The sequence below is a fragment of the Gallus gallus genome, chromosome 2 (assembly GCF_016699485.2).
Source record: "Gallus gallus isolate bGalGal1 chromosome 2, bGalGal1.mat.broiler.GRCg7b, whole genome shotgun sequence".
In the NCBI taxonomy this organism is placed as follows: domain Eukaryota; kingdom Metazoa; phylum Chordata; class Aves; order Galliformes; family Phasianidae; genus Gallus; species Gallus gallus.
This window is the reverse complement of record NC_052533.1, coordinates 134487942-134514708: the sequence shown is the minus strand read 5'-3', so window position 1 is coordinate 134514708 and position 26767 is coordinate 134487942. Positions and strand designations below refer to the sequence as shown.

Genomic DNA, 26767 nt, shown 5'->3' with positions numbered 1-26767 from the left:
AAACACTACAAGTAAATAGCACACCAAAAACCCACATGAAGCCCAAGAAATATGTCTAAAAATTGTTAATGATCACGTGAACACTCTGGCAGGAATCAAGATGCTGGGGAGAATAATGGAACTTGAGGGCTCCTACATGTTTTGTTGCATACCCAATTCCTAAACAACGGAATAAATTAAGACAACAACCTGCGAATGTTGAAAATGCAATAATAAGCAGTAGCACCTCATAAAAATAAATTTTAATATAAACAACTTAATTTCAGCTACTGCAAGTTGATCTTGTTCTTTGCAGAGATCAAACAATGTCCTGCATTGCTCACAAAGATGGGTTTATTCTTTCTCATTCTTCTGCACTGACTGCATGGCTTCTGTTTTAACCCTAATTCGCTTTCTTCTTCTTTTCTTCTTTTCAGCAGGTTTCTGGCTCTCCTGTGTTTTCTTCTTCTTCTTCAGACAGCTGAGAGGATTGGGGCCACCTGCCCTTTTACGTTTTCTTCTCTTTTCACCTTCTTGCTTTGCTAGTCCTTCTTTTTCTTTAAGTTGTACGATGCTTTGTTTCTGGTGCTCTGGAACAAGCTGACTCGTCTGCAACGTTTGAACAAATGCCAAAGACTTAGGAGAAGGTTTGTCTAGCACCATAGTGTTCTGAATAATAAAGAGGAGAGGAATGCCAGCCTTCTTTTTCACTTTGTTTGCTAAATCCTGGTCCTGTAAAATTAAATACTTCAGTCAATATTTTGGGATTAAACAGCATTTGCATTTCAAATGCACCTACTTTTAATACAAAACTGTAAAGATAAATTACATTACGAAAAAGATAAGAAACTTAATCTAGTAGATATACCTGGCAGAGTCTTTCAGAGCTATTTAAATTTAAATTTTTCTCCCTCAGATCAGCTGTACTTTGTTAGAAAATATATTGTTTTCTTTTTTTCATGCTTGTGCAAGTCTACATGGATTTTTTTGAGAAGTGACATATTTCATTCTATAACAAGATATTTAAAAATCCTTGTATCATGCATAGGTATAACAATTCTATTGTAGGCCACTGAATATATTGTATATGTTACACCTACTGTTCCAAGAGTAGACCTCAGGAAAAAAAGAGCCTTGCCTATCTTATTTGTACACAAGTTCTACATTCTTTACTTATAAAAACACCAAACCAAACCAAACCAAAAGCCCAACAATTAAAACTGCACTTCCATAGTGTTTTAAAACTCTAAATTCACTTATCAGACTACTATGCACAGCAGTATGGAGCAGGAGACGCACACAGAAGCAATGTGCAAACATTAATTCCTTACTTTTTGTCTTACACGTTACTAGGTAGTTGGTATATCTTCTCCACTTTCTGCTATATTAAGCAACGTGCCTCTTTGGTAAAACAAACAAGTTGTTCCAATGATGCGTAAGATTCCTGTTTTATAATTAGCAATTAGATTTTAGAGTGATGAAGGCTTTACAAGACAAATTTCCACAAACTATACACAAATCTCATACCCAAAATTCCACTGCCCTTATGTAGCAGAGGATCACACCAATTGAAATGGAGTTGCATCTCCCATGAGCATTTTTACCTGAGTAGCCACAAAGAAGTGATGAGGGTTGCCTTCCTCAACCATGGAAAGTAAACAGGCCGAGCCACCCACAGGATCCTTGTGGTGAGAACAGCTTCGAACTTGAAAACTTTGGGCAATCAATTTTGCCCCATACAGTGCTTTCCCCAGTGATTCCAGTTCCTTCAGAATGCATCTAAAACCCAAAAGTAACAGCGATCTCTGAACAATGAAATAACCTCATTTTTTTTACAATAGCAAATGGTTGACATTATGAATTATCACGCATGAGTTAATGAGGAATGAACAATGCCACTTGTTCAGGCTCTGTGAGCTGTAAATGGCACCCAGTGATCTGAAAGGAGTAACCAACCCGAACACTTCAGCAACACTTCCTTGGTTCCAAACAAGATTAACCAGTAACAACAGTAAGTTACATTAAATGGATTTTAAAACATTTTGTGTCAATGGCAATGCTAAGTTCTTACTTCTATGCACATGAACTACTACTTAACAAATAAAATTACTTGAATTAGCATAAATTGATTAAACACTACATGCAAGTTAAACTCTGCATTAGTATCCATCACCTTGCTTTAGGCTTATGTTAGAAGCCAAAAGAATCAAGCAAAAGGAGGTTCTCCAAAGGATTAAAAATCTGGGATTTCAAGACTCTACAACTTTCCAATTAGATAAGAGAACACAAAGCTGAAGTCCTCCTCTTAACACAGCTGACACGGGCACAGGATGGTGTAGCAGTGCATAGTGAAGCTATCCTGGATCATAATTAGGTGAAACTCAGAAGAGAGCAGGTGATGAAACACCTACCACAAGTGGAAAGCAGCAGGAATGTGTGGCCTGACCTTTAAGGTCTTTTCCAACCTGAGCAATCCCAGGATTCTATAAATGGCCTCATATTGCACCAGGGGAGGTTTAGGTTGGATGTCAGGAAAAACTTCTTTACAGAAAGGGTTGTTAAGCACTGGAATAGGCTCCCCAGGGAGGTGGTTGAGCCACCATCCCTGAATGTGTTTAAAAGCCATTTGGACGTGGTGCTCAGGGACATGATTCAGTGGAGGGTTGTTAGAGTTAGGGTAGCATGGTAAGGCTGTGGTTGGACTTGATGATCTTTAAGGTCTTTTCCAACCTGAGCAATTCTGTGATTCTATGATTCTTGAAACACAGCTTCAAGGATACAGTACTGCAGCAATTCATTGCAATTGGGCGTAACAAAATACTCTCGATCTTTTACTTACTGTATAATCATCTGAGAGGTAACTCTAAGGTGTTAAACAAAACTATTCTTCTTTGTAGATAATAAAGTTTAGCCCTTGGGGAGAGTCTTTATAGAGACTTGAACCTGTTCTTTTTATTTTATTCTTTTTCTTCTGATCAAAGAGCAAGGTTATTTCCTTGGGAAAGCCCTGGCCATGCCACAAATGTGATTCCTCACCAACTCAGTGTGCTGACAGCAGAAAAATGTGTCTGTTCAGCCGCTCTAAGTCCAAATAGGTAAAAAAAAAAAAAAAAAAAAGATTCACTGGATTCACTGATATTGATTACAGAAGGGGCGAAAAGTGACATTTAAACATGACTGGAATACAGTAGCTCTCAAAGGTTCTAAAGCTAAGGGCATGACTTAACAGCTTCTTCTGTTTAGAAGCATGGGTCAGTTCTGTAGTGGAATAGTGTTCGATTTTTATCCAACTGTATAAATCTTCCTGATACTTCCAGTACTTGCCTCCACGATGGGCAGCTTCAGGCCTCCATCACTTGATGGAAAAGCACAATACACATAGCCATCTCCGGAAAAGCAGCAAGCTACGAAGAGATCTCGCTTCCTGATGGAAGCTCACCGCAGCCCGATGCACGAACATCACATCCCATCCCATCCCATCCCATCCCATCCCATCCCACTGCCACAGCCACCTCCCCTCCACCCGAACGGCGCCACCGCGTGAGGAGGGGCCGAGCAGGCGCCAGACGCCCCACGCACGCGCAGTACCGGGTGGTGCAGAGCTGCGTGGCGCCGCCCAGGTACCCGGGCAGCTGTTCGCGGATCTGGATCTTGTTGCGGAGCGCGGCGTGGCAGAACGTGCCGTCCACCAGCACCTGGAAGGGCTCGCGGAACTGGAAGTTGTGCTTGTAGAAGCCCATGTTCTTCTTGGCGTGCTTCTGCCGCGTGATCTTCATGGCGGCGCCGCCGGAAGCCGTGCGGAGGGGCGGGGCGTGCCGGGCTCCCGCCCTGAGGTGCCGGGGCTGTGAGGAGCGCTCCTTTTTCTTCTCTTTTTTTCCTTTTTTTTCCTTTTTTTTTTTTTTTTAATTCCTCCTTGGATTTTTTAATAATTGTTTCTTTTTTCTTATTTTTTTCTTTTTCCTTTTTTTTTTCTTTTTCGTTTCTCCTTTCCTCTTTCTTTTGCTGTCACAAGGACTTCAGCATTAGTGTGGCACAACCATGCGTTGCTGTACTTTTTTCATGCAGAATTATTCAGTGCTCACTGACAGTGTTTGTCTGCAGTAGGGATATCCATGCTTGAAATGATTTTTTATTTTCTTCATGGCAAATAGAGAACTTAATTCCATTGTAGTGTGCAGAAACAGCAGTAGTTCAGACAGATTGCACAGACTGGTCCTGAGCAGACAATATGTGGCAGTGAGAAAACTGAACTTCATTCCCGTATTTTGGGCAAGCAGAAGGGATGGAGTGTCTCAGCACCATCAAAATGATCACACAGAATGGATCACAGAATCACAGAATGGCCCGGGTTGGAAGGGACCTCAAGGATCATGAATCTCCAACCCCCTCACCACAGGCAGGGCCACCAATCTCCACATTTAATACCAGACCAGGCTGCCCAGGGCCCCATCCAGCCTGGCCTTGAACACCTCCAGGTTCGGGGCATCCACAACCTCTCTGTTCCAGCACCTCACCACTCTCATAGTAAAGAACTTAGTGATAAATAGAGACATCTGGCTCTGTGCAGATATGCCAGGAGATATTTTAATGCCAGGGACAACTGAATTGCAAAGAAAACATTGTGTTAGCTTTGTGTAACCAGTCTGCTGTGAGGTTATTAATAGAATCATAAAATCATTAAGATTGGAACAGACCCCTACTATCATCTAGTCCAACTGTCTACCTATCCCCACCATGCCCACTAAACCATGTCCCTCAGTGCCATATCTACACAGTTCTTAAACACCTCCATGGACGGTGACTCCACCACCTCCTTGGGCAGCCCGTGCCACTATTTCTGTGAATAATTTGATTCTAATATCCAACCTGAACCTCTCCTGGCACGACTTGAGGTCATTACCCATTCAGTACCCACCTGCAATCTGGTGGGCTTTCTTGTTAGCTATGGGCATGGGGAGCATCTGCCTCCAGAAAGAAGGGTTACTTAGTGTTAAAAGAAACTGAAAAGTAATGCAACTAATTATTATTCTTGAATTCAAAAGCTTAAATGGAAGAAGTGTTTACAGGATGAAAAGTGTGAAGAGCAGGTGATTGAGAGTAAGATATGCATTATGGCTGTGCTGCTGGCAGTATTCTGCTGTCATTATGTCCTTTCTAGCAGCATTCAGGGAGCAGTTGCATGTGTTCATGAGTACCTTGGGCATACATGGGCACATGCCTTATGCTACGAGCTAAATTATGCTGAATTTGTTGTTCTTTATTAAGTTTGATTCATGTTGCTGACCTATCCTCATACTGGCTTGGTATTCCAGTTCCTCTAATTACATGGTCTCATAATTTGAAAAATCAGATACACTCAGCAAGACTCCAGAACAAAACCTTATTTGATTAGGGTTTATTTATTTTTGAAGCCTTTTTTTTTTTTTTTTTTTTTTAAACCAAGTTAACTGCCAAAGACAGGCAGTTATTCCTTATTAAGAGCACTTTGCCAGTACATTGCACACCAGAGGTATCGGCTAGAATACCGAATCTGCAATGATAACAGCTGCTATTACAGAATGGAGATAAAAAGAAAAGCAAGTAAATGAGTTTGAACTAGTCATCACTTTGAACTAAATGCAAAGTAAGATATAATCCAAAGTTGGGTGTTAAATACCACTGTAATGAGGTATTTCCCCCCTTACTCAACTGGTAAATAACATGTTCACAGACAAGTTGTAATGCCATTGGTATGGTGAAATGTGTTCAGAAGACAAACAGGCGAAACTGTGAAACTGACTTCTTCATTTTGCACAGAACAGCATGAATGGTGTCACTGAATCACAGAATCCTTAAGGCAGGAAAAGACTCTAGGATCATCTAGTCTGGCCATCAACCCATCCCCACCATGTCCCTCTGTGCCACATCTTCACATTTCCTGAACACCTCCAAGGGTGGTGACTCCACCACCTTCATGGGCAGCCTGTGCCAATGCTTCATAGCAGAAGCAGGCAGACATGCATATAGCACTACCAGGAATCATATGTAATTTAAGTACAGGAAAGTTCTGTATCCCCTTTCCAGCTGATCACTACTGACATTCACAGTTCACACTCACATTCAGGGATCCCTCAAAAAATGGCATGGCCTTCCAGTCCATCTGATAATCATGTGCCCTCAGGTTCCCTAACCTTTGCAGGTCCGAGGTCTCTGCTTTCTCATTGCCTAGTTCAACTTCAACCTTGCTGGTGGATTACCCATGCACAAGATTAAATTAACCTGGGAAAGCAAACACACCCATTGCTCTCTAACACACTCATATGTCCATGTCTCTCTGGTTGCTGGCTGTATCTTCTGGCCTTGTGAACTCTAGCTGAGGCACATAGCTTTCATGTGCAGCACCTGCTTACTCCTATATCCACCCCGATCCATATCAATGTCAAAATTTAGGCTGGTGCTCTGCAATGTAGCTCTGAGCAGTCCCTTTAAAGGGCCGTCAGTTTGTAGCTGAAGAGTTCTGTTCTTCACTCTTGTGTTTGTTACCACTTGCTCAACTGGTAATGTCTATGTGTGTATGTGTTGAACACACCACTTCCCTTGTTATTTGTTATTTCTTTTCTACTGAATTGTCCCTAACTACATTACTTAATGAATCAAATATTCTTGTATTTCACATACCTTACCAAGACTTGTCTATAGCACAGCAAAACTTGCCATAAAGCATAGAGGAAGATTCCTTTTCAAATGACTTGCTGTTATATTTGTAGTTTTAAAGTAATTTCCTCAATTATCCGCCTGCACCACTTTAAGATTGAAGTGTTCATTTTATTTTATTTTATTTTACTTTATTTTATTTTATTTTAGAGTGAGCATTTTATTGAAGATCTAACAAACCACTTGCAGTAACAGTAGACTGCCTTCCAGAAGAAGCACCATTGTGGAAATGAAGATGAAGAAGAGAATGGAAGGTGCTGAAGCACGACCATCGTTAACTGACAGGAACTGTTTTTGATAGACATGAAACAGAATTTGTAGTGTGGAACTCCTTTATCTGAAGCAGAGGTCTCAGAAAGAATATTGCCCTACAGTTCAGTTCTAATCTAAAAAAAACCCTAACCAACAGTTCCTATTACTTTTGCAATAATGTTTATATGCTGCGGGTAAGTATTTATGGAAATAACTACATACAAATATACGGCATTTATGAAAATAAGTCATCACGCTGAAGGAGATCTGTATATCACCCAAAATTACTTGCACCAGGAGAGCATTAGCCCTTTTCAGAGAAGGCCGTCTCTTGGCATAAAAGAGTTCAACTCTTGTTTTGAGATATGAGGTAAGGCAAGAGTAGAATGAAGTAACATGAAATTGCTGTGACATGTGGATTACTTGAAGCTATAGCTGTTCTTTAGCTGTTCTGGAGCTGTTCTTTATCAAAAGAGCTTTGATGTGGGCCTAATAACAATGATTTGCCTTAATAGCTGGCACTTGGCAAATGCTTTTAGCTTGGCAAGGAAAAGATCTCAACTCCCAATTCTCCCAGACTTGTCCTGCATCAGACCTTTTTAATCTGAATGTGTTGCCTCTGGGCAAATGTTGTGCTGTGCTCTGTGGTTATCTGCAGTAAGTCCTAGCACCAGACGTACTTAAATACAAAAAAATGAGCTGATTTAGAAAAAAGAAAAATTACGATAAAGAAGCATACAACACTAAAGCATTGTTGGAATATATCTGAAAATACTTTCCTAAGTGTATTTTAGAATTTTTCTGATGTATATGAAGGCCCCAGAAGTTTCAGCAGCATTTAATATGCTAAATTGTATTTGTCAGAATGTTTATTATTCATTGCTGGCTGCTCCTTTCATCACCTTGGGGCTAGTCTTGAGGTTTTGAATTTTAACCTTCATCACATACATTCATCTTTTACAGTACCTATTTTTCTATTATCTCCTGGGAACACAGCATCTGGATTTCTAATAAACATGGCAGTGGCAATACTGGCTTTTCTTTACAGATTGGTATGAACTCATCAGATGAGAATTGTATATGTGATAAAGCTTTCAGAACCTTTCTGGTTCTACTGTTACTGTACTCCTTAACTGGAAATTATTTCTGGCTTAAATATCCTAACTACCCATCACAGGACATTCTGCATGAACTGTCATGTAAACTGTGTATCATAAATAGTGCACATTTAAGGTAGAGGTTAGAATCATAGAATCATACAATGGCCTGGGTTGAAAAGGATCACAATAATCATTGAGTTTCAACCCTCCTACTATGTGCAGGGTCGCCAACCAGCAGACCAGGCTGCCCAGAGCCACATCCAGCCCGGCCTTGAAAGCCTCCAGGGATGGGGCATCCACAACCTCCTTGGGCAACCTGTTCCAGCGCTTCACCACCCTCTGGGTGAAAAACTTCCTCCTAATATCCAACCTAAACCTCCCCTGTCCCAGTTTAAAACCATTCCCCCTTGTCCTATCACTGTCCACCCTCATAAACAGCCATTTCCCTTCCTGTTTATATGCTCCCTTCAAGTACTGGAAGGCCACAATGATGTCTCCCTGGAGCCTTCTCTTCTCCAAGCTAAACAATCCCAGTTCCCTCAACCTTTCCTCATAGGAGAGGTGCTCCAGCCCTCTGATCATCTTAGCGGCCCTCCTCTGGACCCGCTCCAAGAGCTCCACGTCCTTCCTGTACTGAGGGGCCGCAGGCCTGGACGCAGTACTCCAGATGGGGCCTCACAAGAGCTGAGCAGAGGGGGACAATCACCTCCCTGTCCCTGCTGGCCACCCCATTTTTAATGCAGCTCAGAACACAGTTGGCCTTCCGGGCTGTTAGGATATTTGCTGTCACTACGTTCTGGTGGCTTTCATGGGTAAGAAAACGAAGAGAATGGACATCTATATAGGCTTTTAAGTGACTGTTAATAGTAGCAAATATATGGAAAATGCCATGGAGAGAAAAGATGTCACAGGAAACTTTAGTTTTCTTCCTAGTGCTGTAAGAAATAATAGTGCAGGAAATAATTAGTGAGATTCTTCACAACTTCTCAAATATTATACCAGCCTTTTTACTTTTTTTTTTTTTTGACCTTGAGCTAGATTTCTAGGAGTGCTAATCATACCTCAGTTAACAAATTCTTTCATCTTTCTGAATAGATATAGTGATACACATCAGTTCGGTTATGCAGCGTTTTTGGCTGATGAAGCTCACTGAGATGTACGTGCTAAATAAACATTTTCATGCTGCTGTAAGTACACACAAGGGCATCCTTTGAGAGCAGCCTTTCCTCCCCGCACTGTTCATCAGGATGTGCACTCGTTACTTACCATTCTGCTCCATGCGTGACACTGCAACAGTGGTTCCCCTGTACTTGAAGAGCTTATAGATGAACCTGAGCTAAAGTGTGATAGCAAAGTGCCAGAAAAATAGGAAGTCTCTAGTACACGGAACTGGAATTCAACACTAATTCTGTGATACCTGATATGATAGGTAGGTAGAGGAAAAGAAAGAAGTGCTGCTTTAAAGCTTGTCTCTTGCACACATGAAGCTGTCCATTCTCTCATTTTGAGAAGAGCATCCCTCTCCCGCTCTTAGTTTCCTTTCTAATAGAAAGTAAATCCATTGGTTTCCATTTGTTTCTTCATGTCTTGTTCTCCATGGAGGAGGCTGTTCTGTGTGTGACAGCACATACAATATTAAGAATCAGAAGGTGCACCAGTTGATTACAAAAATGGGGCTAAACAAATTGACATCAAAAGTGAAATCATGTGGTTAATTTCTTTCATTTCTTCTCTCAGATAAGAAATGAATTTTATGGCCCAAATTCTGATTTTCATGAGAGAATTCTGTTGCATGACATACTAAAAATAAATTCTCAGCCTTTAGTTGATGTAATTAGAAATCAGTTAATTGGGAAGAGAAAAGTAGAATCTTTAAACCACGGAAAAAAATGATATATATTCCCCATACTTGCCCAATTTTCTAACATGATACTACAGTAAGAGTTTGGTTGTGCTTAGAAACTTCCAATAAAAGATTGCAAATAACTATTTTCTTTGCTTTACAATGATGGGAAAATAGATATTGAAAAAAAAAATGCAGAGAAAAAGTTGAACAATGGAAAGAAGAAAAGTCCAAAGAGAAGTGCTCATAGTTTTTAAATATTTCCCTCATGTGCACACTTGCCTTATTATGCCCATGATAGCTGCTCCATATTTTAATGTAGTGCTTTTACATTTATTCAAGCAAGTGCTGAAACGTTACCTGTTTAAGAGCATGGCTAAAAGCAAGTCTGACCTCTGAAACCTACATGCTTCATGAAAAGAAATTGAATTTTCAAAGCTCACATTCTAGCCCCGTAGTTTCTTTATTGCATTTGATGTTTGTCTCCAGGGGTTTCCATGCAGTTGCCGCCCCCACCTTTACCATTGTTCTATCAGTGCTGAACCTTATTACTTTCTACTCCCTATTCCAATAAAAAAATCCAATAAAACCATTTCTTCGTTTTGATTCTCAAGAAGAAAATTACAAAACATTACACAATGCATTCCAACATCGGCACCAATAACACCTTCTAAAATCCCAATTAGCCTCATGACAAATCCTAGTACTTAAAAGTTCTTAGACACAAAATGCCCATGCAATCATATACCCTGATGTTAAATGTTCACAGTAAGCACTGTCTGAATATTTGACTCATCAGAAGATGATTATTTATCGGTGACACAGAAACTTATTGATGCGCATGCATATGTATCCAGAGGACTGACCTCAGTGACTTGCATCTGGTGAAGTGATTTATGTCTGAAGATGATACCAACTATATGAATGAACACATGTATTCCTGGGTTAATCATTGTCTGTTTCAAGTTTATTTCAATAGCTGATGCTTGGATCATTGCCAGTGTTCCCTGAAGAATGTAGCATGTCAGCAGAAATTTGTCTGGCCCAGGATATACCAGGATATATATATCCTCTTTGGTCTTGGAGCTGAGAAACCATCAGTGCAAAAGGGGAACAACAGTGTCCTTAGTTGACTCATGATCAAATAAAGGCAAAATGAGTAAGGGGAACACACCTCAAATGACCACTGAGGGTCACATAATACCGCTGTACAACCCTGCACAGGCACAGATGGCTGGGGAAAGAAGACAAAAGGGGACGGAGTATTCTACTTGCTTCACTTGATGAATATGTAGGTAGTAGGTGTTTCTTCTGTATTAACAAGGTGGAGTATTGTAGGGCAGTATGTATAAAAAGCTTGCATGAGCAAGAAGGAGGTGTGCTTGACCTGTGGAAATATTCCATATGGCAGCCAGCACAGAAACTAACACTCGGTGCTTCTGAACATACAGGTTCCCTGCCTCTTTGGTTTCTCCCCATGCCACAGAAGAGGGTGGTGAATGAGAAGATGGGTGGATGCTTGGCCAGGGTCAGTGCAGGCATGAGGGGCTTTCTTGGACTGTCACTCTCCCTTATGGGATATGAGAGTGGTGTGTGACTGAGAGGCTAGTGTTGAGATAAGAGAATAAGAAAGGAATTTCAAAAGGAGGAAAGATACCATACCATTTAGCACATGCAGAAATTGTGGAACAAGCTTTGCACTTGAATGTAGGGACTAAGTACAGTCTTGTGTTCACTGCAGTGCTCCCAAGTGCAAGCCTTATCTTACAAAGGAAATGTTAGATGCTTACATCGCTTCTATGTGATAGACTCACCTCCTAAGGCAGAGTGGGTGTGTTGCATGTAATGGCACGCTGAAAAAGGGCAGCAATATACCCCTATATGTCAGGTGCCTGTATGCTGTGGTGTTTGGAAATTTAAGCCTGAATACCTCATCTCTTCCAGAAAACAGCCCTTCTGAACTTCGGACTTCTGTAAGGGTGCAAGGTATTAAAAGATAATTTTAACTGGGTGTTAGGATAATCTGTTGCCACCATTATTTTAATGCAAACGGTTTCTGTTTGCAGATAACTAATGTTGTTTTAGGTGATTATAGCTATTAATGCAACTTTGTATTTGGGGTGCCGTTGAGTCTCAACGCAAGTACAGACTGCTATATGTGTATTCTAAGTGATTCTTTTGTATTCCTGTACACTTTGTGATAATGAAATGAAGGTACTCATTATACTTAGAAATATTTGGAATTGCTCAGAGGGTAGGGAGAAAAAACACAGAATTCAGACACAACTCATTAACCAAGTGGTAACAAGTCATTGCAGGTTGGCTGATCTCTGGAACCATTCATGTGAATGGTCTTAGCCTGCAGCATGTACAAAAGTAATTCAAGTTGGTTTAGCCCTTAAGGTAAAGTCAGTCTGACAATTTGGAAGGGATTACATCTTTGAAGCCTTAATCAGATAATTTACATTTAGCAGCACTTGTTCTGCTCATAGCACTGATATGGTGAAGCAAAGCTGTGGAGGCAAATGACACATCTGAATTATATCAAGGTTTTTACTTAAGTGGGGCTGGAGAATAAAAGGGCTTTGTTTGGTTCCATCTGCCCTTTGATTTAGAGTATAATTTAAAAATGACTAATGGAGTTTGTGCACTACTTGAGCTTTCTAAACTATTTTGTGATGGAAGTCTTCTGTTCTGTGGTTTTCCTGAGTAGCTTGGGCAATGTTACTAATTCTTTTTTCAGCTTGACTTCCTTTTTATGTCCTCTTTTTCAATAATTCAGTATTTTCAGTGGTGAATTTTCCTGTGGCCTTTAGCCTCTCACGATCTGAAGAGTTCTAAATAGAAGGAAGTTGATATTTTTCTTTCATTTTTCATGTTAATCATAATTAACCAACTTGACTGAGTTGTTCTGGCAGTGCACTAAATGTGAGCTCTATGCCAGTCCCTAGAATAGGGCTATTTTGGGTGCCCACAGCATCCTCTTTGAATGTATTGATGATCTCTGCAGCAGCTACTTTTTTTTTTTTTTTTTTAATTAAATGGAGTTTTTGTTCAGTATAGGTAGGAATAATGAATCACATTTGTGTTATTCAAGTAGTTTTCATTCCTTCACAGTTTTCAGGTCCCTACAAATTTGCCAGTGGTAAAGCACAGTGCATTTACTGACAGAAGGCGTGTTATTTATTTTTAAACATGCTTTGCCAATAACTTTGAAGTAGCCCGTGGATTTCCAGGAGTCTGTAGGCTGGCACTGAAAACCACGACATTACCATAACACTGCTCCCTAATCTTAATTTTCTTTAATCAAAATCTATTTGGTCGTATGCGTACATTAAATCTGGATATGCAAATGTATGTAACAGTTCTGTGAAGCATTTATATTGAATTGAGCAACTTTGTTCTCTAGAAAAACTTCAAAAGACAATACCAGTGGGAGTCAGCAGTCACAGGAGACTGTGAAAGGTAGGACTCAAATCTGCAACACCTACATGATGGTTGAGCTCACTGGCCACAGGACACTACGGTGTAACTTGGGGTTGCTGTTGCATCAGCCTCTGACTAATTTTTCGGAACGGTGCCCTTAATCCCGCTGCACATGCACTCCTCAGTTTCTTTGGAGCACATTTTACCTCACTGATGCTGCAAATTCTAAATGGCACTCTCAATCTTCATTTAACAGCTTTTCCTCAGTGGGGAATCTAAAGTGGGCCTCATCTCACCCAACTTTAGACATCTGCTGTGAGGAGTTCAAGGCTAAGTTGGGCACCTAGATTTCTCATCTCAGCCCATGCAGATCCAGTCAGTGATATCAATGGCATTTAGGATACGGTTTCCCTGGTGGGTGTTATGTTGTTCAAGATCTTATACATAAGGAAAAACTTTTTCTCTCAGAGTGGTCAGGCACTGGAATGGCCTGCCCAGGGACGTGGTAGAGTCACCATCCCTGGCAGTGTTCAAGAGGCTTCTGGATGAGGAGCTAAGAGATATGGTTTAGTGACTTGTGGTAGCATGGGTAATGGGAGGGTGGTTGGACTAGATGATCTTGCAGGTCTTTTCCAACCTCGAGATTCTATGATTCTAAGAAGATTCTTTGCTTGAATCTGTTCCAGCCCTCAAGCAGGCAGCTGGTAAGGATCATTCTCTGTGATGCTAAGGTCATTTTATTGGAACGAACGCTGGGCATGTGTCTGCTGGAAAATGCAGATACACCTCGGCACTGGCGCTGCAAAGTAAGTTTCCTTGCCCCACTCAGAAATTAGCATCAACCACATGACTGAAAAACTTCATGGTGAATTCCTATGAGATCACACATTTGGCGCAGGATCTGGAGAGTTTCTGATGTCTGGTCCATCCACCTTTCACAGCCAATTTCATTTTTCAGAATACGGGGGCAGGGTTTGGAGTACTTAAAAAAAAAGCACCAAATGAAAAGCAGCAAGTGACTTTAAAAACATCACTGAAACTCTCAAGCCCAAGATAAGTCTCTGGTACTTCAGGGTTTTATTTCTATTTAGCATCAGGATCTTGTATCCCAGCTCAGCGCAATGAGCTGTTACTTCTGCTCTAGATGGGTACTCATGTTAACTGCATAGAGCCTGTTTTTTTCTTTTTTCTGAAGTAATGTCCTAGGCTTTCACATACATTTTCTCCCAGAAGATTTCCAGTAGAAGGAAATAGGCAATTGCTGGCAACTGAAATTGCCCCCTCGGCAATAAACGAGGTTATTAGATGTAAATCCCCACATCTAGGAAGGCTTCCCTCGAGTCTTCATGCGAAGTACCCAGGCATAAGTTTACGGCTGACCGCAACCCCCTTCCCTACTGCCAGACACTGAACAACGGCTGGCCGAGTGGCGTGAGATGGCGGCAAAGCCGCACACCCCCCACACAGCAGCAGCAGACCCGCGCATGCGCACTTCCTCTCCTCCTTCCCCTGGAGTTTCCGCCCGGAACCCTTTTCTGCCGCACCGCCTCAGCTTTAGAGCTCATTTCCGGTGTTTCGTTTTTCTCTTTCCGGTCGGTGCGAGGGGAAGATGGCGTCTCGCAAGGAAGGCTCTGGAGCAGCCGGCGGTGGCTTTGGCGCCTCAAAGGGCAAAGGCAAAGCGGCCACCACGGGAGACTCGGCCGTCAAACAAGTGCAGATCGATGGATTGGTGAGTGGCGGTGTCCGGGGGGCAGCTGGCGGCGGGCGGGCGGGGTGAATGCTGGAGCCGCGTGGAGCTCTGGTGGAGCCGGCACGGCCCGGTCTGTGGGGCGCTGCCGGGGCTCTGTTCTGTTTCGGGCCGCGGCGATAGCGATGTGATTCCGCCTCGAGTTGCCGCGGCCTGCACTCATCCCTTGTGGGCAGTGAGTTGCCCTACAGAAACCGGGGCAGAGCTCACGTTAATGGCTTTGAGGTTTTCCCTTTCTCCCTTCCGTTCCCTTGCTCTGGTGCCCATGTTCTCTGTTTCCACCCTTCGTACCTAGTGCTTCGTGACGCCAAACGGGTGCTATGGGGTGGGGGGGAAACGTGGTGGAGTTTTCTTTATCTGCTGTGTCTCTTACCTTCTTTGATAAGCTTTCCGTACCTGCTGTGTTTTATTAAAAGAAATAAAATGTCAGAATGAAGCTGTCCTAATGGTGGTGACCATGCAGGTGACCATTCAGGCTTTGAGTGGAAGAGTGCTTGCAAAAGTTGGCCCTTGGTTTTGTTGCTGGCACTTCCTGTGTCTGTTGATGTCTCATACACTTGATCGTAGTCAGAATGACACAGAGTGGGAAGAAAAGGTGATTACTTCTACTTCTTAGGAGTAGAAGCACTATTTATTGCTTCTTTGTCATCTTGTCTGGGTATCGCTGAAACAGTGTGCAGCTGAAGTGTGAAGGAGAAATACATACTAGAAATGAGAAAGATTATGATTTGTGGGCAAGTACTGAAAAGCCTCCTGGTGTCTGTAAGGGGTAGTCCCCACTCAATATCCCAGAGTCACACAGCTTAGTAAGTATTTAAGAATACAGAGAATGATTTGTTTGCCTGTAAGTGTCATGTGGTTGAAAAGAGAGTACTTGAATTTCTATGTGTGACTGTTTCTGCGGTACTCTGTTCAGCTGCCTGTGACTTTGGTGCGTGAGGCTTTGTCAAAGAATAGTCAATACTGACCAGTTACAAAACATAGCTGTAAAAGTATAGCAACTGACAGCAGACTGTTGCTGTTGCAAACAGGCCAGAGCCTGCTAGAGCCCAGGACAGTGGTGGGTGTGTTTTTAAAGAAGTTTGAGGGAACAATATAAAAATAGTTCAGGGTAGGATATTTTTAGATTGGATTTACTTTTTTTTTTTCCTGCTGTAATGAAACAAAGAGAACAGATGCGTAATCTGCTTTGTGAAGTTCTGTCCACTCAAATCAGCTGTGAGTGGCCCTGGTGATCTGCTTCTTGTCTGTCCAGTGGCTTTGAATGCTTTTTTACTTTCTTGTTTTCTCTTGTCTTTGTGTATTATTCTGATACAGCGTGGTAGTATCTCTTTTATGGAGTTTAGAGCTAAAGCTGGCTTACTGAAAACTATGGACAACTTTCTCTCTTCCACTGAGAAGGCATCTCAGTGGACTTTACAGAGCTTTCTTAGGTTGCAAACTGTGATTCTCAAACGTCCATGATGCCTGTGGTGAAGTTTTAGCATTAAATTTATTTCCTTTCTAACCAAAATGTCTCCCACTGCCAGTCTTCAGACTGTTATACTCAAATTCTACTGGAAGATTTCTAGTCTCAGTGTCTCACTGGTGTTCTCACAAAGTGATGGGGCTTTATCAGTCTTGCAGTAATGGTGATCAGAATAATTACCAATGCCAAAACCGGGGATGAATTAGTTCGAACTAAGGAAGTCAGTGATCTATTTCTCTCTATTGGTGCCTTATCTCTTGGCAGTGGTGTAAGTAATTCTTTCATACAGGCTTACTGTGTAAGCTGCTTTGGTTTTGCTTATTACAAAATGGAAGATCTATCAGTCTTCTGTATGTGTGAGGATGTGAAAAGGCTTCTAGGAAGTCTGTTATTTCAGAAGAACAGTGAAGTTCTAAATGTCAGTATGCTACTTGAAAACAGTACATGGTGTGAGAGTCCTACTTTTCTGGCTTCCTCTTAAATTAGGTACAAGTAGGGCATCTTGTAGTTAACTTCTTTAGTATTTTAATCTGATGTATTCCTTTTTTTTATTATGTAGTGGTGCCATTTGGATTTATAACAAGTGCTGTTTTGTTTCAGGTAGTGCAACAGTATTTAAAAAGCACAGGTGTGGCAGAAGTAAAAGCTAACAATGGAACCCTGGCTATTAAGATGGGATAAATGCACACAACTTTTAGAACTGTTATTGCTTAAATAAAATACTCCATGGAGCAATAGATTTAGGAAGAATCAATAAGAACTCTATCATGTTATAGACACATGGTAACTTGGGTGAAGTACCTGAGTGTCTTAGTATAAAATACTTCTGAAGGTAATTGTGAACATTGTTTTCCAACCTTTACAATTTCTCAGAAAGGAGAGGAAGAATACAAGTCTGAAGATCTCTCCAGGTCAGGCCTCACCTGGAGTACTGTATCCAGTTCTGGGCTCCCTGATACAAAAAAGACAGGGATCTCTTGAAGAGAGTCCAGCAGAGGACCGTGAGGATGATAAAGGGCCTGGAGCACCTCCCCTTTGAGGAAAGGCTGAGCAAACTGGATCTGTTCAAAAAAGAAGACTCAAAGCTGATCTTATTAATGTTTATAAATATCTTAAGTGTGGGAGTCAAGGAGACATGGCCAACCTCTTTTCAGTGGTCTGTGGGGACAGGACAGAGGGAAACAGCCATAAACTGGAGCATAGGAAGTTCTGCACCAGTATGCAAAGGAACATCTTAACAGTGAGGGTGACAGAGCACGGGAACAGGCTGCCCAGGGAGGTTGTGGATTCTCCTCCTCTGGAGATATTCAAGACCCACCTGAACCCCTACCTGTGCAACCTGGTCTAGGGAGCCTGCTTTGCAGGAGGGTTGGACTCTACAGTCTCTGGAGGTTCCTTCCAACCCCTACAATTCTGTGATTTTCTAGCAGCTTTTTTTTTTTTCTTGTAAAGTCAAGATCTCACTTGCCAAAATGGTGCTTATATTTGACTAACAGCTGCTGTATTTCAAGATAATGGTATCTGAACTATTTTATTCCATTTGTATTTTACTTGCATAGAACACTTATCTTGTTATCTATTTGTATGGCTGTAGGCAAGCAGCTTTTTCATGTTTCATTTTTTTTTTCTTGAGAGATTATCACTAACCTGATTGCTCAAATTTGTCATGATGATGGCTACAAAAGGGTTTATGAAGCATCGTCAGTGTTTCTGTAGTTTTAGAAACTGTACCTGTACAGTTTTATCATAAATGTCCCATTTGCAATAAGCACCGTTTATAATGTAAAATTGGGACCAAAAAAAAGACTGTTTTTGTTGCTTGGATTATAGTAGATGTTTGGACCAAGTTAGAGCATTCATCTTCTTATCATAGAATCATAGAATGGCCTGGGTTGAGAAGGACCACAGTGATCATCCAGTTTCAACTCCCCTGCTGTGTGCAGGTTCGCAAACCAGTAGACCAGGCTGCCCAGAGCCACATCCAGCCCGGCCTTGAATGTCTCCAGGGATGGGGCATCCACAACCTCCTAGGCCAGCCTCTTCCAATGAACAGTTTCTTAAGTTTGTTTCTCCATTTGGAGAGCTGCAGTCCTTTCTAGCTGCTGCAGACTGCATTCTAAAGGCATTTTTGGAAGGTGGGTAAGCTTGTTCTTCCAATAGATTCCTCTCTGCTCAGCTGTCTACTTTCCTGGAGTCTATAGGAATTGATTTCTTTCAAAGTGAAATCACTTTGGAGGTGTGGATGGTCAAACTTAATGTATATGACAATGGTAAGATTTCCTTTGATAGGAAACTAAGTGAATGATTCCCCTGGCTCACTGCCTTGCATCATTGGAACTTGTTTATCTGATTGGTGTGGTTACCTCAGTGTTTTAGAAGTCCAGAACTAATGTCACCTCATTATCATATTCTGCAACTTGAGAATGTGACTTTAAACAGAAGTCAAACCTAAATGCTACTTAGGTTTGTTATTAGCTCTTGGAGTTTTGGACTCCAACCTGCTTGGTGACTGTTAAGGGCTGCAGTTCTGGATATACCAGCTGCATTCACAGTTGATTGTAACTACATTTAACAGCAGGGGCATCTCTTGAAGAGATGTCTTGCCTCTTATATATTACTATTTCTTTCTCTACTTGCCAGTAAATTGAAAAGCGATGTTGCTTTTCATCCTTTTCCTAAGCGTCACATGAGGAGGAGAAGGGGAAGCATATTGACCTGGGGGTGCGTGTGGTTGAGAGGTAGGGAGGGGGAGCATGGAAGGAAAGGACAAAGGCATTCTTCGGTGTTGCTCACGTGTAACAGATTGTCTGACTCCTTTTCTTCCTTGTTGTCTGGAGAAGTAGCAACAGATGAACGAGGTACTGCAATGTGTAGCTCAGTACCTTTCCTGAAGTCCTCTGAACTTCTTATGTAAATAGTGGTGTCCAGGTGAGAGCACCATTTTAAAGTCTGAACACTGAAGTAATTCTCATGATGTTTGAGTGTAGTGCAGACGCAGTTGTGCAAAGCCTTGTGAACCATTTCTGTGTTTATAAACTTGCTAGTTTTTCAGTTTTACCCTTAAAAGAAGTTTAGATGTGACTCATGATTTGACTCCAAAGTGGTAATAATTATTACATGCTATTTGAAATAAATGTACAGCAGCTTGCTTCTATTTATTTATTTAAATGATTTGCTCGGAGCTCTGAATTTTTGGAATTCAACTGCAGGAATTAATCAGATATGGTTCACTGGCCTCATATTCCTTCCCTTCAATGAGGTGCAGTGAATTTCAAGCTGTAAGCTGATGAATTTTAGAATTTTGATTGTACTTATTCTTTTGTATGGAAAGAAGTTTTCAGGCTAATGGAGTAGATCTGGCAGCCTTCTTTTATGAGTACCTATCCGTGCAGTCAGGTGACTTTCTGTGTCAGTCTGTGAGAAGTATTTCTGTCTTGCTCTTTCTGTCCAGAAAGTAAGGGAGATGACTTGGTTCCCATCTGATTCCAGTTAGCGGGGTCGAAACGCAGAATAGAAGTCTGTAAATATGCCAAAGCTTTTACACAGCTCTTGTCCTTGCAGACCTGAGTGTCAGTAGTCAGAAAGTTCTGAATTTGTAAAGTTGACCGTAAATATTATTTATGCAGAACTTCTCAAGTCTGACATTCAAATTTAAATTGCATACATATGTAAACTTTTTTCAGATGTCTCCAAAAACTACATTTTCTGGGAGCGTAATTGGTGGTGCTGTGTTGCTGATTTATACCGATAGCTGTATTAAAAACATGTTTCACTGAGTCCAGAAGAATTTCTTTATGAAGAGGGTGGTGGGTGGTTGGGCACAGGCTGCCCATGGAAGTGGTGGAGTCGCAATCTGTGGAGGTGTTTAAGAGCTGTGTGGATGTGGTACTTACAGCCTTGGTACAGTGGTGGACTTGGTAGTGTTAGGTGATGGTTGAACTTGCTTATCTTGAAGGTCTCTTCCAAACTAAGTGATTTTTTTTTTCCATATCTTCATGTTTGCTTCCTTACCACTAACAAACGTCATCCTTCCTCTTTTTCATTCATTATGCCTTGTACTCATTTGGAATCTACAGAACTTTTTGCAAAATTTACCTTCATGGTGTAATTCTGCTTTTAATTTTTTGGTGTTATGACCATACCATGAAACACTGGCATGTTGTTCAGGGTTTCAGATGTAATTACACTTGTGGAATATTGCTGTTTTCCTTGGAATGCTGTTGCTTTCCAGTCTTTTTGTGAATATTTGAAATAGGAGAAGTCAACAAAGAAATTCTTTAATTTTGTGCTTTTCAGGTTAATGATAGAGGTACTTAAAGTTCTTGCATACTACCATAAAACAGAATGAATTATACAGTTCTGGAAAGCTGCATTTACTAGCAATTAGTCATTATCTCTTAAAGTGACAGTCTTTCAGAATGACTGCTCTTTTTTTGCCATTTGGCCTCTTTTGCACGTGCATTAGGAATGCTGGCTGTTTGCTCTGCAGTGCCTTTGCACTTATCTCACCCAGTAAAGTGAATAAATGGGGAAAAGAGAACAGTAGGAGAGTAGCAGCAGTGAGGTAAGAGCAAATGAAGCGAGCTTGTTATCCAACAGAAGACTTTTTAAACACTAGAAGCTCACAATGTAACCTTGCTTCAAGTTTGTAGTAACTCTTCAGCATTTGCACTGTAACCTTTCTTTTCAATGGAGTAGTTGTATATTATTATTTAGGCTCAGTATAATGCTGCTTTACTGCAAGAGGCAGGTGATTGGTTGTAAGGTGCAGGGTGACAGTTGTGTGTTGTTTCCCATTGCTTCATAGCCTCATCCTGCAAACTTGAGCTCCTTGGGTAAGCTTATAAAAACAGAGCTCTTAGGCACCCTATGAGGAAAGGAAACAGGGTGAAGATTGTTCAGTTCCTGAGTTTTCCAGGAAGTGTTATAGCTCTAAGAAATTCTGGATTTCTGTTTAACTTTGGAGACTTTTAGAATGCTCTTTTTTAGTGAAACTTCTACTCTTGTTCTATTATGGTTGCACCAAGAGCATCTTGTGCATACTTCTGCCTGTCTCACAATTTCAGTTGTAATGTCAGGCAAGATGCAAATCTGTAAAAGCAGAGATGAACCTGTGTCCCACTCAGAGACATAAAGTCAGGCAGGGTGAATAACATTGTTTGCTAGATAAGCATGACATCTGATGAAATGTAGAAATTAAACAAAAAGTCAAAAATGTAGATATTCCATGTGGTGCACTGTGTGCTGTGCCTGCCCACTAGTATGTAGATAATGGGTATGTGGAAACTTTCTCTTGGGAAAGAAACAGCTGTGGGTTGGGCAGTGGGGATCTTTTAGCAAGGGAAGTGTACTGAATGCTAGAGCAACTATGCTGGTGGGTTTTTGTTTTTGTTTTTCTTAATCACATTTACCTTTCAGGTAGTCACCAGGAAGCATGTTGTTGTTGGGAAGCTGTTTCTTTCTTTGCATATCCTTTACATGAGGATGTCTTAGGAGTAACGGTAAAATGAGGAACAGTGAAGATCGTTTCCTTTTGCTGAAGAAAAATTTCTTGTCCAACTAAGTCCTTAAATACCAACATGACTTCTTAAATTTAATTCTAACCTGCTGTGAATGTATCATATGCATTCCAAAACCACATTCAGAAATGCTTTTGGAGAATAATGGTGACTAGATGGTAAAGCTTTCTCATATTTTGCTATTGCATGGCTGTATAGCTAAAGCCATAACAACAGGGTAATGCATTAATATGTTGGTTTTTTTTACTTCAGTGAAGAACATATTTCTTTCTTTAATAAAACACTGTGTACGAATATTCTGTATACTTAGGCCTATTGATTCAAAAGAAGCCTTTCTGGATAGTAGTAGGTAAGGCATGCCTGAATCTGTAGGCTATCAAACATCAGCATGAAGGACAGAGGCGCTTGAGTATTAACTTAGTTATTACTCAAGATGATGTTCCAATGCCAGGTAACATTTGTTCCAGCTACTTAGTTATCTAAGTATGTATTTAGTCATACTTTTAAAAATATGTATAGAATTCAAGCTTAGGATAGACATGTCTATTTATTAAAATTATATATAAACATAGATTGTCTAACACATAACTTTTAATCAGCTTCTTCATGTATTTTTGTAAGCTTCCTCTGCATTTGTATTCATGCTAGTGTGGCTGTAGTGTTGATATTTCTTGTGTGAGATTTGGCAGGTTTATTACAAGGCTATTACTTTAAGCTTTACTACATTATCATTGATTTGGAGATGATGTAACGTGTCTAATGGTTTGTACTCTCATCTGTAGTATAAACAGCATTTTTGTTTATTTTCTAATCTGCTTAAAAGCTGGTTAGCCTTTCTTAAAACAAGATCTCAAATTGTTGAGCTATTTTTCCATAGTTACTTCACTCACAATCATGATATTTACCTGTTCCTTGTTTCTTTATTGACGGCCATTTTTGCCCTGAAATCATACAACAAATAGGATTGTATTCCAGACTGTTGATGGGGAAGGCCTAGTTAGCTTCTTGGGTGAGGGGCTCTTTATGGCAATTGATCTGATTGCAGTAAATGAAAACACAAGATAACACTTACAGAAAATCAGTTTCTGAGACTCATTTTGTAAATGTTTTTTTAAGCACTTTTTAATGAGAACTTCCAACATGCTCAGAAGGAAAGCAATACACTTCTGTAGTGTTTTGAGCATGCTTCATTGAAAATTGGTAATAAGCAAAGCCTGTATTGAATTGGCTTAAAAATCACTGATGTTTTCTTATGTTGTGAAGATTATGCCTTTCCAGTTTTCCTTGTGCTTTCTTCACTTCTCCTTACCCCTATTGTAAACTCTGCAAAAATGCCAAGGCTGTACGCTCTGCCTGCTGTTCTCTGTACAGCTTCTTGACGTTGCATCCAATGGGGTTTTAGGATAGTGTGTCCTGCAGGCTCTGTTTTCTTTTGTGTGTCCTCCAAAGAAGCCTGAATGGCATTTAGAATTGAATTGTCATCTATTTGACTTTTCCTTCACCTGTTTCCCTAAAAGTTTAGATCAAATTAAGTTGTGATAGAGAGTTAGCGTATGAACTGAATACTGTCTGGATGTCTTCATGGCTCCCAGATTGGTAGAAAAGATGCAAGCATTCTGTATTGTTTGTGTGACCTGCATATATGCGTGTGCAGAGCTGAGCCATGAGAGATGCTGGGTGTGCCTCTGGGAGAGCAGGTTTAAGAAAGGGGCAAAAACTGCTGGGCAACAGCACCTGAGAGAAAGAAGTGATAAAAATGAGAGAAACAAACAGCCCTGCAGCCACCAAGGTCAGTGCAGAAGGATGGCAGGAGGTGCTCCAGGTGCAGAGCAGAAGGTCCATTGTGGATTCCTCTCTGTGGGCTGCAGTGAGCAGGAGGTATGGGGGAGCTGCTGTTCCTGGGGACCCATGCTGAAGCAGTGTGGTTCTGAAGGACAATCCCCATGGTACAGACCCACATCAGAGTAGTGCATGAGGAGCTGCAGCCTGTGGGAAGCTTACACAGGATCAGGTCCGGGAGGATATCATTCTGTGGGAGGATCCCCACATGAAGGAGAGGCAAAGAGTGACCATGAAAGAGTGGCAGACTGCAGCCCCTGTTTCCTGTTCCCCAGCACTATCATGGGAGAAGAGGTAGAATGGGATGGATGGGAGAGGAAAGGTGGTTTTAGTTGACTTTTAGTTTTGCTTTAATCTGTTAGTAACTGGCAATAAATCAAACTGATCACATTTATGGTGGGTCTGTTTGGCCTGTGACAGTAATTGGTGAGTGATCTCCCTGTCGCTTTCTCAGCCCATGAGTTTTTCATTGTATTTTCTCCCCGTCCTGCTGAGGCAGGGGGAGGGGGGAATGAGAGTGGCTGTGTGGTGCTTGGCTGCCTACTGGTGTGAAACCACAACAGTTAGCTTTGTCTGTTACCAGAGTCACGGTTTTATAAATTAAAGTGGTAAAGGGTTGAATGGAGTGTGCCAAGAATATTATCTGTGTTCTTTGTCCTTCTTTTTGCATTGTCACATTCCTATTCAAAGCAAACAAAAGATCGGTTTGCAGTTTTATTTATTTATTGATTTAGTTGTTTTCCTAACCTAGTGTTCCTTCAGTCCTTTGACAATCTGAGTGGTTTCTTCTAGCAAGGAAGAGATTTATTTATTTATTTTTTGTTCTAAACTCTTGTTCTTGCTATTGATTTCATTCTTAAATATAAACACTACTCCCCTTGAGAGTTCTTAATCTAAAAAGGACATAGTAACTACATAGTGGTGGTCTGAGGATTAAATTTTCAGTGTTTTGTCTGAATGGATAACAGGTATACATGTTAACAGAGCACAAACTTTAAATGATTTGTAAGAGTGCACTTGTGCACTCAGCATCTACTAAATGTCACGGTAAGTATACTCTAGTGAGGAATTTAAAGCTAAAACATCTGGTATCACTTCATACTGCAAAACCAGTGTGCTGACAAAAGGAGTTAATCTAAATGTGGAGGTGGTTTAAATGTGTTGAACAGTGTTAGACTTCAAGAGTTGAAGGGGAAAACAGTATTTCAAAGCAGCCTTTTCTTTCCCGTGTGCATGCAGAAATATGTTGCTCTTTGTGCTACTGTCATTAACAGTTCAAGTCCTTATTTTATTTTCCTGTTATGTATATCAGACTTGTCTCTTGCCTTGTACTTATGTATACTTCGCAGTTGAAAACAATGTGTTGTGCTCTTTTGGTACTTACCTTGCTGTTTTAATATTAAGGAGAGTATTTCCACCAAATATCTTTCAAGTAATTTCCTACATTTCAGCGATCAAAATGCTACATCTGGAACAAAAGAGATGGTAGGCATCACCTTTGTCGTATTTCAGGTGCTGATTTTGAATGAGATACCTAAGACTGGAGAGATTACTGTTGCTGGGTTTGTTGCTGAGATAAAACAATGTCCTATTGCACACTGAAAACATGAAATACATTCCTTTGTTTTCATTTTATTGTATGTTAACAACATCAACAAACCTTGTAGTTCTCATGCAGAATGGTATAGTGCAGAGAAGTGCACAAAGTATAGCAGGCCATTGGCAGAAAAACAGCAGACAGAGGTTTTAAGTCCTATGGCACAGGAGAGCATAATCTTTCACCCTTGTGAGAGGTCTTGGAAGAGGTTGTCTGGTCTTTTTTCTAGTCTTTGGAAAAAGTCAATGTGTTTTCGACTTATTGTTGCTGTCATCTTTTCTATTAATCTTTCATTGTCACAGATGTTTTTTGGGTATGATTTCTTTGCTTATTGTTTTTCCTTGTTTACGTGCGTGCTCAAAATGCATTCTTGATGATACAGTTTAAAGCATGATTGTTTTTTTTACTCCAAATCTTCAGGCAGTGTTAGGATTGCAGAGATGTCATCTGCTTTGATAACAGTGCTTAGCAGTTAGATTGTGAACTGCATGTTAGTTGGTATCAACGGAGAGTAAAATGCTTTCATATGTAGTTGGAAAATGTCATGCTTGTATAGTAAATCTATTAAGTAATTCTTGTTACTTTTTTGTAGGATTATTCAGTAATCTGAAATTCAGACCAAAGAATTAAAAGTTATTTAACTTGGATAATATCTTTAGCATGCATATGCAAGATTATTTAGGACTAAGTGTGAGAGTATTCCTGAATTGCTTGTGTGTGGATGCTTATTTCAGATAAGCTTTCCAATCATTTTTATGGGTTAGTTTAATTTTTAGGTTAATAAAGTGAGGCTTATTTGTTCACTAGTTTTTGAAGATGCACCTGAATTTTGCTGTGTGTACGTGATGAGAGGCTGTATCTCTGTTACTAAAAAATTTCGGTCCTTTACTGGAAAAGGAAAGTTGGGATGTTGCGTTGAGCATATAAGGCTTGTCAGTCCCTGCATTTGTTTTGCTTAAATGTTGCATCCACCTTTGCCATCCATTTCTTGTACATTCTTCCTGTTATGTGGAGTCCCTGTTCTAAGATGATCAGAGGCCTGGAGCACCTCTCCTGTGAAGAAAGGTTGAAGGAACTGGACTTATTTAGCTTGGAGAAGAGAAGGCTCCAGGGAGACCTCATTGTGGCCTTCCAATATTTGAAGGGAGCGTATAAACAGGAGGGGGAACGGCTGTTTACGAGAGTGGATAGTGATAGGAAAAGGGGGAATAGTTTTAAACTGGGACTGGGGAGGTTTAGGTTGGATATTAGGAGGTAGCTCTTCACCCCGAGGGTGGTGACACACTGGAACAGGTTGCCCAAGG

At 40.8% G+C, this 26767-nt stretch overlaps 2 protein-coding genes across 2 annotated transcripts in view; one reads left to right on the top strand and one right to left on the bottom strand.

Annotated features, from left to right (window-relative positions):
• Positions 1–227: 227 nt before the first annotated feature.
• Positions 228–3776, bottom strand: UTP23 (UTP23, small subunit processome component). The gene is made up of 3 exons (XM_418400.8): positions 3568–3776; positions 1584–1758; positions 228–711 (listed from the first exon to the last, which is right to left on the bottom strand). The coding sequence occupies exons 1-3, from the start codon at positions 3753–3755 to the stop codon at positions 334–336; spliced, it is 741 nt and encodes a 246-aa protein (XP_418400.2). The 5' UTR covers positions 3756–3776; the 3' UTR covers positions 228–333.
• An 11100-nt stretch (positions 3777–14876) lies between these two features.
• EIF3H (eukaryotic translation initiation factor 3 subunit H) overlaps positions 14877–26767 on the top strand; it is an 80970-nt gene continuing 69079 nt past the window's right edge. Inside the window, exon 1 of the mRNA NM_001030951.2 lies at positions 14877–15022. Coding sequence (NP_001026122.1) covers positions 14903–15022 — 120 coding nt within the window. The 5' untranslated portion in view covers positions 14877–14902. The remainder of the gene's footprint in view (positions 15023–26767) is intronic.

Bases quoted from the DNA above. Each gene is read 5' to 3' on its own strand.
- UTP23 (XM_418400.8), bottom strand. From the start codon at position 3,755: ATGAAGATCACGCGGCAGAAGCACGCCAAGAAGAACATGGGCTTCTAC. The intron at 1,759-3,567 runs GTACTGCGCGTG...TTTGGGTTTTAG, and splicing joins ACGCAGCTCTGCACCACCCG to ATGCATTCTGAAGGAACTGG. The intron at 712-1,583 runs GTAAAAATGCTC...TTAATTTTACAG, and splicing joins ACTTCTTTGTGGCTACTCAG to GACCAGGATTTAGCAAACAA.